The 13666-nt window shown below is 43.1% G+C and overlaps 1 protein-coding gene across 7 annotated transcripts in view; it reads left to right on the top strand.

The window, feature by feature from the left end:
• TBC1D1 (TBC1 domain family member 1) overlaps nucleotides 1-13666 on the top strand; it is a 224477-nt gene that overhangs the window by 31412 nt on the left and 179399 nt on the right. Inside the window, exon 1 of one of the 7 annotated variants that reach the window (XM_075567949.1) lies at nucleotides 9097-9265. The exons of 5 other annotated variants lie outside the window; for them this stretch is intronic. In XM_075567949.1, coding sequence (XP_075424064.1) covers nucleotides 9200-9265 — 66 coding nt within the window. In that variant the 5' untranslated portion in view covers nucleotides 9097-9199. Of the gene's footprint in view, nucleotides 1-9096; nucleotides 9266-13666 lie in introns of those variants that run through there. One more of the 7 variants, XM_075567964.1, reaches the window with a different exon arrangement.

The raw sequence follows: 13666 nt of genomic DNA, 5'->3' as shown, positions 1-13666 counted from the left end.
CTTACCGGGACAGGTAGCACCAGTGCTTCCTTGTATTTAATCCTCCGCGTCACAGGGGCCAGTAAGAGGTCACAGCGGGTGACATTGCGGCTTCCTAACGGGCCGTGTGACGCAGGAGATTTAACCCGTCATTTTGATTCCCCTGGATGGGACGGTACCAGCGCTACCTTGAGCAGTTAGATCCTGAGTAGCGCATTTCAGCTCTGGGATCCTCTGCTTTCCATCCATGTAAAAAAGAAAGGGGGGGGGGGGGCAAATCCAGTCCTCAAGGACAGGTCAGGTCTTACGAATATCCCTGCTACAGCACAGGTCTTAAAACCTGACCTGTTGGTGGCCCTTGAGTACTGGAGTTGGCCACCACCACCACCACCACCACTCCTGTTGAAAGACCACTTGTTTATAGGCAAATTGTATGGTATGCATGATGCTACCATTAGTCAAATAATATCTGAGAATTAATTTGACAAAAAAACATAACAAAATAAAAAATAAAATAATCGTCCACAATTAGATACAGTATATTTTTCACTGATTACTAAAAGGTTCTAATTCAGTAAATTTAATTAAAAAAAAAAAAATCCTGCACCTTAAATACTCAATGTATTTTAGACTGTGATTTATAATCTAACTGCATTAGGATATCAGTTTGTGACAAAAAAGTAATGTTTTCCAAACAATTTACATGTACCCTCCAAAAGGAAAGATGCAGAGACGTTTTCTCCATGAAAAAAGTCACACAAAGTGCCGTGTCTAATCTTTAAAGTCAACAATTATTCTTAAACGGACACAATTATTCTTAAAAGGACACCATATGGCAGCCAGACATACAGTAGCTCTATTTTATTGAAAAGCCTCTTGAACAGGAATCTGCAGCAATAGGTTCTTATCACTAAAACCAAAACTATGAGCAACCTTTAGCCTCTTCAGTATCATAGGAACCTGCAACACACGGCTGCCTCCTGACAATTAAAACATTGATTCCAGGGAGCTGCTGTAGCAAATTGGTTTTGATCCTGGAAATAACCCATAACCCTGATCATGCATCCTGCTACCCTCAATCATAGACAGGCAGAGGGTCTGTGCTTCCTGTGTCTTGTTCAAACAACAAAAGCCAAGTAGAATTACCTCACACTTGTTATGTGCTGGAAAAAGAGTGCTCATCCTGGTAATCTGAGTGAAACTCGGAATTAAAGGTGCTACTTCCTCTATACAAAAGTTTTATTTATACCTCTTCATGCATGTAACCTAAAAATGCGTTATTAACGCCCCCAAAAAGTGTGTTATTTTTATAGTGCAATACATCAACGTTGCACCAACACCAACAACGAAAGCATAAGGAAAATACATTCAATAAATTTGACATTAAAATTAATAATAAAATAATCAAAATTAAGCCATTCAATCCATTGATTGTCACTGTGGCTACTTGGGCCCTGAAAGGGGGCTTAGATAGCCACATTCGCAATCTATGTAGACACTTAATAAATATATTACTTACCCCTGCTGGGATGAAGGCCGTCCTCCTCATACTCCGACTCCAATAAAGGGCTGTTGCCCCCCCACCCCCCCCACCCCCCCAAAAAAAACAATTACACCTAGATGACCCTTAAAAAAAAAAGTAGAGCAAGCATCTTTTATAAGACTGTACTGGCACTCCACAGGTGTGGCAAAAAATATATAACAAACTTTATTCGGTGATTCAACGTTTCGGTGTCAAGAGGTCTGAGTTTGAGACCGAAACGTCGAATCTCTGAATAAAGTTTGTTATATATTTTTTGCCACACCTGTGGAGTGCCGGTACTGTCTTAGGCCTCGGACACAGTGTACAGGGGCGCGTGACATCACGCGTGCCTGTACTTGCCAAGATCTTTGTCCTGCAGTGTTGAGCGATGGGGAGCGTGGCGAGGGAGTGCCAAAGCATGCTGCGGGGCGTGCCCATGAGGTCATGTGAGCGGTTTGTCCTCATTGGCTGAACCGCTCACGTGACTCGGCCACCAAGCGGCAAATACAACAATTTTGTCTCCTCTATTTTCTGTAGCGCTGCCTCTCGCATGCGCGTGCACGTGGACTGCAGACATGCGCATTGGAGTCCCTGTGTTTGTGTTCGTCGCGAGCGCCATCTGAGGTACTATGGACAAGGCCTTATGAAAGCTGCTTGTTCTACGTTGTGTTATTGTCTCCCTGCAAAGGGTGGACCTCCGTGCCCCAAGGCATTTCCTTGTTGTTTCCGATCATGTGAGTGCACCTAATGGTCATTTTGGCACAATACATTTTCGTTGATCTGCAAGTTCGTGTGCCCGTTTCACTTCTATCTCCAGTGCACCCAACTCTCTCAGATTCCCCTTAAAAAACAGAAATGATGCCTAAGGGCACTAAAATAAACAAAAAGTGAAAATCAGGTAAAATAGACCCAGGCCTTCTTATAATCAGATGCCATCTTGGGTGAATGTTGATGGACCCTCAACCCGAAGCAATGGATCATCTGTTGATTGAAGATCAGTCTTTGGTGAGCAGTAGTTCATCTTTTTGTCTTCTTGATGTTTCTTAAAGATGTCTTCTTTCTTCATCCAGGATATTGCCTCGTCGTCTTCTTCTTCCTGTCCTCTGAGATGAGACGGGCCTTATAGAAGGCCTGTGACATCACAGAAGACCAATAACATGGTACATCCACCAATCCAGTAGATATTACAGAAGCCTATAATAGAAATATTATCGCGATGCAGAAATTAACGCATTATTAACGGTGGCGTTAATTCCCGCATCGTGAGCTTGGTCCCAGTATCACCCCCAGTAAATTATTACTGCAATGTTGATGTACACCATCTTAAAACTGCGATAATAACACCGTTATGTTTTTAACAGGGTGAAATATTAACTCCACTTTAAGCGAGTTTGATGTATCCGGGCCATTGAGTTGTTGGGAAAAAAAAGACCAGAAAAAACTTCTCATAACAGCCATCAACCAGAGATAAAACAAATAGCCTTTGACTACTGACAGGCCATTGTCTGGAGGCCATGTCTCATTTTTGTCAAAACCTTTTCTTAATCTAAATCTAAAAAGTAAGGGTTAAAGTATGAGACTGCTGGGAAGAGTTGTTAGGGTTGTTTTATTATGTAAAGTCGCGTTGCTTCACTTATTTGCATTGTATCATGCGGTGGTTCTTTGTCAAGCTGTCTGATAATCACCTGCTTACCACTCTCCACTGAAGGCGCAATATAATATTTAAATCATGTGCATAATATACCTTGTACTCATCACAACTCATAGGTTTCATTGATCATTGTCTGGAAGGTACTAAGAAGATGATTGTAGTCTTCAAATTGACATTTTTGTGTCTGATTACCAAAGCCGGCAATGGGCCAGGGGTGGCCAACTCCAGTCCTCCAGGGTCATCAACAGGCCAGGTTTTCAGGATATCCCTGCTTCAGCACATGTGGCTCAGTCGAAACTCTTCGTTTCCAGGTACTGGCAACTTTGAAATGCACTTCGCTTTTGTTATAGCAGCTCTCTGAGGATACTTCATTTTTGTTGTTTTAAAAAAGTTTTAATAGGTTTGAAGCAGGGGGTCTCTGGAGCTGAATCGTGTTAATCTGAGCTCTGGGGGTCCCCTGCTTCCCGAGATACTTACCTCGGAAGGGGGTGCCAGTAGCAGCTATGGCTGGGCTAGTTGGGGCTATCATAATGGCCACTTGAATGTCCCGCGTGCCAGTCGGAAGCCGTGACATCTTCTCTTGTCGCTTCCTATTGGCCCACGTGATGTGGCTCAAGCATAAGGAAAACAGCATAGAGAACCCCACCTGCGGAGGTAAGTATCTCGGTAAGGGGGTCACTGGAGATGAAATTAACCCGATTCAGCTCCAGATACCTCCTGCTTCCCACAGGAGTGCTGCTACACGTACTGTACTTAAATACAAAAACTTCAAGAAGGGTTACACATCAACAGCTAATTTAATTGAACTTATATGTAGATTGAGCTCTGTGGACATGCTGTAGGTCTTTTCTCAACCTCTACTTTTGGCTAACATTCTGCTAATGATTTCCTCGTGTATCATATAATCCAGCACGTCGCTCGCAGTTCAGGGGTCGTCTTTGTTTTGTTTTTGAAAACAAGATTTTTATTTATTTATTTATGGGAAATACTCGTGGTCTGGGAGAGAAAAATGTCAGCGGAGGTATTTCCTGTTGTGTGTTCAACCTAATGCTTATTTCAGAGAAGAGCAAAACGTGTTCGCGTGTGAATTCCTCCGGGCTCAGAGGGAATTAGTGCCCATTCTTTAGTTTACATTGCATCAGAGGAATATTATTTTGAAAACTAAACTTTGACACCCATAATTCCCTCAAAATATTTTTCGAAATTAGCTTGTAAACGGAGAGCTTTTGTTTTCCACTAGTTACTGTGATGTCACTGGGTTCAACAAGAGTTTGCACAGGCAAAGCCCACCTTTCCCCCCACTCCTTGTTTACCTTTATGAGGTCTGATAGACAAGTTGGGCCAAAGGTACAGGAAACATTTGATTGACAAATACTCAACTTGCTTAACAGAAACAAAAGCAGCGCTTCAAACATGGTTACATTTGTTTAAGGAAGACAATATCAGTAGATAATTCTGTACAGTATGTTGTTTCCAGGTCAGCTATCATGGAATGCACTAGTACAGGGGAGAACAACTCCAGTCTATGGGGGCCACCAACAGGTCAGGTTTTAAAGGAGCAATCCAAGCAATATTCTACATGCGTGTTCTCTAAAATTAATCAGTCTTTTAGTATTAGATAATACTTACTACCTTTTCTTTATTTGAAAATTCAACTCTTAATGCTATTTTTATTGAGCTCTAATATACTCAGCATCCTTTGATTTCTATAGCAGGCTTTAGCCACCTCCCAGCAGTGCAAGATCTTTGTAACACTTTCCTGTTTGTGATCATTTGTTGCCTATATTCCCAGCAATTTTAGCTGCAAACTGTAACAATAGATAATGTTATCTTAGTAATAGAATAATACATTGTAGCTGCTGAGTTACACTGACTGAAGGATAGATTTGAAACTGAAACGCAGCCATTTAGTGAACCCTGGGAAGCAGGATATTGCTGATCGATCATGGGAGAACTAATCGATCAGCAGCTTAACGAATTCGTTTTCAATAAAAGGTAATCAAATATATTAAAACAAAAAAGTTTTTTTTTAAGCTGTTTGGATTGTCTCTTTAAGGATATCCCTGCTTCAGCACAGATGTATCAATTAGTGGCTCAGTCTTTGAGCCACTGATTGAGCCAACTTTGCGGAAGCAGGGATATCCTTAAAACCTGACCTGTTGGTGGTCCTTGAGGACAGAAGTTGGCCACTCCTGCAAAAGTACTTTAAGTTGCCCAAGCATGAGGAAATCTGCTTGTGGACTCAGCAAATCTGTCTTCATCACCTTTGGACTGGCTTCCCTCAGGCCCCTCCAGTGTAAAAGAGGCTACAGTATTTTTGACAGCTTTTATTTGGTTTTGTCTTTCATGCACCTTAAACCTATCGACTCCACATGCTCTGCCTTTTTTTGGTAACAATCTTCTAAGATCTCTGAGCTGTTATAAACCAGAGATACTAAGAACTAACACAGAACTCAGAACATCAAGCATGCAATGTCCTACTATAAACAGCAGCAACATATTTTCGTAGTCTTTGTCTAAAATGAGTTCACAGATTTAGGAAAAAATGGAGGAATAATATATATTTTTTTTCATTGTATATAGTGTAGTAATGTGCAAAAAAGGTGTAATAAAGGCGCTACGCCCTATAAATACCAAGTGACTAAACGTGATTTTAAGTGCAAAAACAGACTCACAAGTGGAAAATAAATATACAATCAAATGTAACAACCCCCTGCTTCAACCCTCCGGTTGGGTTGTTTTCACTCTTCCCCAAATAGTAGAACTTGTATCACACGATCCAGGGGGAGCATAAGGAAAAAAACATAAAAAAAAAACTCTAAGTGTAGTGGTATAAACAGGCTGGGAATAATCCTATCAGTCTTGGCTCCTGTGTTATTCCTACTCACAAGAAAATAGGAGTTTTCAGGCAATAGAGATCAGTATGCAGGCGAAGAAGTATCACTGGCCTCCGTCACTCATGGGTTGTACCTCAGCGAGATAGGGAGAAGAACGCACATAGCACAGATCTGGCAACAATTTATTTTATCACTATAAACTTATAAAATGCACACTTACAGTGTATAAGAATTAAAACAGCATTGCAGCTTATAAAAGCTAAGTGACGTGGCCTGGACGAAAGCCCACACTGTCTCTCACCACACCACCTCCCTCTGGAGCTCCGGTCGGATCACCCGATCCCACCGCCGTTTGCGAGAGACACTGCTCTACTTCCGATCGCGGGGCGATGTCATCACTTCCGGTCGCGGCGTTACAGCGGACACCAGGTGTAAGCGTAGAGTACCGGGGCGCCTTCTTCCACAGCTACGTCACGTTGTGGGTGGTACAGCTCTACGCGTTTCGCCTGTTGATTGGTTCGGCTTCGGTATTAATATACTGAAATCAACAATCTTCTGCCTTAATGCCCCTTAATTTTGGACTTTGGCTCCGAACCATAGCGTCTCCTAATATAGGATTGTTGTAATCCTAAATCCAGAACGCCCTTGGTTTTGTAAAAATATTTTTTAAGGGAAGATAGCCACTTCCAAGATAGGCAAAAAAAATAAAATTGCTAAACCACACCTTTAATAGATCATATTATAGAGTACACAATGTTTAGAAGCTCTACTGTATACACCATAACAAACTATGAAGAATTCACTAGTGTTGGCCCAATCACCACCTACAATAAATTTGAACAAAATCTCCAAAATGAACACATCTTCTAAAACTGAGCAATACTAATATCAAAGTATATAATCATTAAAAGGTCGATTCTTTTTAAGTTTATCATGGAAATCATTGTCAACATTGTACCAATCAATGTTCAGCAGAAACCAAGGTTGGCGGGATTACATAAAGCAGCATTTCCATATATATAGAGCTTTCTTTCAGCACACAGGCAGTAACCCCAAGGCTAATACAGAAGGCTCAACCAGTATTGAATGGAATGAACATTTTATTTTATTTGCTCATGAAATCTTGATTAAGTAGCTATTGGTTCCTTTAACCCCCTGATGAGTTGTGCTACAATAAATTCCTTGCTGTCAGCTCAGTACTTCCAGTACAACAATTCATCACTGACCGATCAGCTTTTAAGTGCAGCATTGCACACTATATTGTATCTCTAACAATACAGTGTTATCCTGCCTATGCTCCCTTGCCAACTGTACCACTCTCAGAAATAAAGTACTAGGGCCCAGACCCACAAAAGTGTGCTAAGATAAAGCACAGTTCAGCTCCCATTCATATGAATGGGATTAAATGTATGTTAAAGTTTAGCATCCGCCTGGCACCTCTAAGTATTATTTCTCTTACCGACTCCCAAACCATCCCAGGGTCTGTTCTTCTTTGCTCTGATAATGCGCTGAAGTGACGACTTATCTTAGTATTACAGTGTGAAACAGATGCAGAAAGCTGATGGCTGTTAGCAGTGACTCGTGGGATTAGATGGGAGGTGAATATAGAGGTCAAGAAATCTTGGACAACAATACACGTGTATTTATCCTCCCCCCCATCAAACCCCCTTTACCTGTTCTACGGCGTTTTCAGACATCACGATCTGTAAGCGCCGCGCACCCCCCCCCCCCCCCCCCCCAGAAAATTTTGAGTGCGCCCCCCAGTTTGCGCACCCCTGGGTTAAGCAATAAACAGTGGTTGGCAAAACCCAATTCCTCCTTTTAAAATCTATAAACATGGCAATATTATAACGTCATCTATTAAGTGTTGTCAAACAATACTTTACCCCATTGCTGCAGTAACACATGGAGCAATGCCCTGCAAGTACCTTTAATACTGAAGTGATTAAGAACTCTAATGTTACCAGCAAAAACATAACCTACATTTTATTACCACACCTCTCCAATAGAGCTTTCCTGTGTCTCATTATCATTATCATTATTTGTGTTGCATACAAAACATGCTAAAGAGTGTGTAGCATGTAAGAAGTTAGCGTAGAGGTAAGCGTGACACTGCTCATGTGAACATACAGCACATACTCTGCCACACCCCTAAACATGCCCCATTACAAAGCGTAACGTTCCACTTCAAGTTGTTTAAAGCTTCTTTTCTTTAACCCTTGTCACTATGGTCATGGGGTCTGGCAGTCCAGGGGTCCCCAAGACGCAGTGACTACATCATTGCCCCCAAGGAAACATTTATTTTCGGTTTATATCTCATCCTGCGTTTCCATGGAGAGCAGAACGCAATCTGAAGTGACGGAAACGGTAGAGAAAGACTTCTCTTCTGTTTGTGGGTTACGGGGCGCTAACGGTCACATGATCGCGCTGTGCCGTGGCCCCTCTGGCACACAGGGGGTTAAGCCCAACTCCAAAAAAGTCATACTGTTGACACTACAATCTAGGCAAGTAATAATGGCTCATCATGTTATTTCATATGGGACTCAAAGGGCTTCACAATTACAATACAGCCCATGGTAAACAAAAGGTTACTGGCACAAAAAGTCATTGCCCCAATCAACTTACAATTGACATTTTTGGGGCATGAGGCACAGGGAGATAAAGTGACTTCACAAGGACCTAGCACTGAGATTTGAACTAGGCTCTGCTGCTTCAGAACCAGAACCAATGTCCTCGGATTCTAAGGCCTGTGCATTTACTCACTGAGCCAGATGTATTACTGCTGTAAAGCGCTGTGTACATTAATGGCACTATATAAATAAAGACATACATACATACATCTTCTACCACTGTCAAGCCTGTAATCACACTACCTACACTATTCATTTGTCCCAGCTCACAGACTATCATCCCACAGAAAATAGTTGCTGTATATAAAAGCTTCTTTACTTTCGCTGTCTAATTATTCCAAACAGTGATACTTCAGATCACACACATGCATTGAGGAACTTGTCTGCCGCTCCTAATCCAATGAAGTTTGGCAGTGGTAGAGAGTCACCAAGACTGTGCTAGGATTGGTCAAAACTCCCTAGTTGTTTCTTGAAAGCTTTAGGAGCTCTGAGTTCTCACAAGCATGTTTGGGAAGCAACTGTGTGATCTGCCCCAAAGCGTTGTCACACTTTATAGCACAGAAGTTGTGAGCTCACTGACATGAGGGCGAGACTGCAGAAACTAATATCAGTTCATCTGGACACAGGTCAAGAGAAAGAAGACAAGGTATTCTCTGCTGTTCATTATGTGCATTTGATTTAACAGAATCAGCTCTTTCATTGAATCCGATGTGCTTGTTCCTGGCAGTTACAAGACTGCTTCTGATGAGCAGCCCTGGCAGAGTGAAACACTGAGAGGTTTGCAGCTTTTCATGCCAGGAGAGCCCGCCTCGCTTGGTGTAATCACAATTTCCTCGGCTTTCAATGTTTTTCTAAACTCTCTTTAACCCATTAGTTGCCAGAGTGTCCTTAAATGTGCTGCAGGTTGCTGTAAAAGTCGGGCAGCATAAAGCTGTAGGTTGTTTTTGTGGGACCCCCGGTGACCATGAACGTTCTTGAATGTAAAGCGATAACGTTGAGAAATAAAGGTGTATAGGTCCTTTCCTGTACAGTAGTGCAGCTCAATCCCGTTACAGCGCGAATCTGCTTATAACGCGGTGCAAGCGTGGCTCCCAATTTTCGTATTTATGAATACACGATTTTTGGCATGTTAAATACTTTATTGAACAATGCATACAATTGTACATTATTTCTAACGCGATCCGCTTATAGCGCGATGTGAGTCTTTGGACCCCAAGCACAGCGTTATAAGGGGGTTGAGCTGTATCTGGTAACAACGGCTGCGAGTTCCTATAACATGCTCACTATATTCATTGTAAGTAGATCCCATCTCCCTTCTATACTATGTATATATTGTATTTCTGCCACACCTGATGAGGAACCCTGGGTAGTTCGGAAGCTTGTACCTTATCTGTTGACCAGCTTGCATTTTGCGGGGCCTCTTACCTTCTCCTTAGTGGCATCTCCTCCGACGTTCCAGCGCCATGTGCTGTCATGGCAACGCACCGCCATGTGACGCGATGCTGCTGGAGGAGATGCCGCTTCGGAGAAGGTAAGAGACACTTACAGAGGCCCCCGCGCTCTCTCGGCAACCGCATTAATTGTGCGCGGCCGCTGTAACCGCGGAGTTCGTGCAGTGGCACTGATGGCACCACCAGCAAGCGGACCCTATTTGGTCCAAAAAAAGGTATCATACATACTACCTACTCCTGCCTTTTATATGTTACTTAACTACAAACAATACTTTTAGAATTATTATGACTTCATTGGCCAATAACTTCTGTTTTATTGACCTTCACTGGCCAAAAAGGGCCGTCCAGTTGGTTAGTATCAACAATTGGAGTACGATGTTTACGGTGCAACGTTTTGCTACTTTCATGTTTTATTTTTCTCATTAACCCCTTCACTAGCAGAGGGGCCTGAAAAGAGGAATGAATTGTTTCAGTATAAAAAGACAATATTGTATTTGTGATTTGTCTCCCTGTAAATATTCCTTTGTTTAACCCTTTAGCTGGCAGCTCCTCTGTAGTAACAGATCCCGCTTGTCTTTCTCAGCCACTGTTTTTGCTGGCTGGTTTATTTGCCTGAGGAGGTGGTGTGGCATTAACCCCTGCATTGCCACAGTGGTCTGCAGCACATTGCTATGCAAACATTTCAGGCCCTTCTAGTACTGCAGGTGTTAAATTAATATTTACCAAGTTGGACATGACCCGTCTGAGTTTAGTTGATTTGCCTGTAGGATCAGGTCTGCATTATATTATTAGGGGTGTGCAAATGTCCTGAGCTTTGCCCGGCAGCCGCAGCGTTTGCGCCCACCCTCTCCAAGGACTCTGTGTCAAATGACGCGGCGGGTCACGTCACCCCACTGCGTCATTTGATGCGTGTTGCCATGGTGACGTGTCACGTCATTTGACACCGCGTTGCCATGGCGATGTGTCGCCAGAGACCAGGAAAGGCGGTTACAGAGGCCTCACGCCTCCGCCAGCATTTAATTGAAAGGCCGTGGGGAAGAGTGCGGGGCCTCTGTAACCGCCGCGCCTCCCCTAGACATTCTCCCAGTTTGCGCACCGCTGATCTACATGATGTGGTGATCTCTATAGGAGGTTTCTGTTCCGCTCTCCTTTAACCCATTTTTGTTTTGAAAGGATTGTTGAAATACCCCTCCGCAAACGAGTGTGAGCTTTACGATGCACTTCATGCTGCGGACGGGTTAAATGTAGGCGTCTATGCCTAATGTGCAGTGTTGAGATTATTAGTGGGAGCGAAGCCTCTATCACCTACTAGCGACGTAAAGGTTATATCAGGAATATGTGCTGCCTATTTATCCCTTGGAGCTTTATTTTGTACAGTTTTCTGATTGGGCGTCTATGCACTGCAAGACCTCACAATGTTTACCTTCTATTTCTTGGTCTGGCATGTTTGGGTGGATAATATGGCTGATCTGTCAGCATCATTGCTGGTAAATAAATGACCATGAATTCAAGTTGTGTTTATCATCCTGTTCTTCACAGGGCTTTTCGTGGCGTTTGCTTTTTATAAGCCCCAGGTGTATGTAGGATCAATATTATTTTTTTTTTTTTTTTTTTTTTTTTTTAACCCCAATAATTTGCAGGTCTCCAGCAGCAGCAGCAGGGCAAATTGTGTATAACATAAAACTGGTTGTTGGGTTTTGGGTCCTAAACGTGAACAGCTATTGAACGTGGGCACAAACATTACAGAATGTAAACCAGGTATTACAGTACTTCACTGCAGTCGTAGGCAATCAAAAGGCGCAATATATACATATAGATCTATCACAGTGAATACTGTCTGAGTAAGTAGAGATGGGCAACATTTTTGATGGAATTGGAATCCGCTGCAGACTTGCCAGTTCTTTTTAATCCACAGATCTGTCTCAGATTCATGTGTTTTTTTATTTTTTATTTTTTTCACCTATTACTTAAAATCTGACAGAATACGAATCCGTCAAATGGAATTATTATGGGGGGAGGAGTATATAAATATGAATGTAAAGACATTCCGGGGGTTTGGCTTTAAATTGAGTCCAAGACTAATGGCAGAGTTTGAAGAGTCTGGCACGGCCAGAAGAAGTCGACGGTGGATTTTATGCCCCCTGGATTGGGCCGGGATAATCTGCCCATCTCTAGTGGAGAGGATCGTGACAGTACAGTATTTATCAATACACTGTTATTAAGCAGCTGAGGAAGTGGGGAGAAGCCCCTGCACTGAGGGGAGAAGCAGAGTGCTACTGGGGCAGCCAGAGGTTGGGGCTGCAGGTAAAGCCCCTGAAGGCTGCATGCATCCCCCCCCCTGGCCACCTGATGCACATCGATGCTTTACGGTAATGCCAAAATGTTGCGGTTTTAAAATGTGTCCTGAATATGTTGTTGGTGTTTAATGATGGATGAATAGGAGTTTTAGGCCCTTATTCTGTGATGGTGCCGATCAGTCTCTCTCGCGCGAAAACCCCCATTGATGTCAACACGGCCTTCTGTCGCAGCTTTCAGTATAAGGTTTTAGTACCCGTGGGAGATCAGAAGATATTATTTGCACTTGTTGCCTTTTTCTCTCCTGTCACTGACTTGTACTTGTTCTGGTTGAGTTGTGTGGGAGCTGTAATTCCTTGAATACTCCACAGTTGAGAGATTTGTGTTCAGACTGAGAACATGGTATCCTTTAACTTTTTGGATGGATAATATTTACTGACACCGTTAACCCACTAACTGTTTCAGGGACTTCTAACACATGTCTAGTAACAGGTGCTTCCACGCTGAGAGACATGCTAAAATACTTACCCTAACCGCACTTTCTAATGTCGGTCTCTTCTAGAAGAAGATGTAGATTAAAGGAGCATTCCTTCCTAGGTCAATTGTGTCTCTTGTTATGCAGCAAGGGGTCCCCAGACCTGAAGCATATTCATTTCAGCTCCAGGGACCCCCTGCATCCTGCGATACCTCCATAGGGGGTGTTATTTCCCGGTCCTTTAAGGCTCCTCTGCCGCAGCTTCCTAAGACCCGCTGGGGACAAACTTCCATTTCTGAGGGCAGGGGTGTGCAAACTGCGGGGGAGGGGGCACGTGGCGCTTACAGAGGCAGCATCTGGCGATGCATCGCCATGGCGACGCAGCAGCAAACAACGCAATGGGGTCACATGTTTCAACATATTGAAACGGGGAAGAAAATAAATAAATCTCACACTGCTATGTTAAGGGTCTAAGCTTTAGAATGCCTTCACTCCCACTCATTTTGAAGGGGCATGAAGGCGTGCTAAAGCTTAGCACCATTTAGTGGATTTTGCCTTAGTCTAGACCTGTGGGTCGTGCCATTTTACGCCGCAGTTCCCCATTAAAGTCAATAGGACATTTTGGCTGGAAACGGCTCTGTCGGCTGCTTCACGGCTATGGAATAAGCCTGTGGTTCTCAGAAATACTGACCTTGTCGAGGGATAGACTTTTTTTTTCTTCTAAACTCTATTATAATATGTCCCTCTTCCTATTTACACCCCTAAATCACAAGCTGGTGAACATAAGGCTAAGGCCTGGGACATGGTGCAGCGAGCGGCGCTGGGC

Source organism: Ascaphus truei, chromosome 1, assembly GCF_040206685.1.
Source record: "Ascaphus truei isolate aAscTru1 chromosome 1, aAscTru1.hap1, whole genome shotgun sequence".
In the NCBI taxonomy this organism is placed as follows: domain Eukaryota; kingdom Metazoa; phylum Chordata; class Amphibia; order Anura; family Ascaphidae; genus Ascaphus; species Ascaphus truei.
This window is presented reverse-complemented; position numbering and strand designations above follow the sequence as displayed.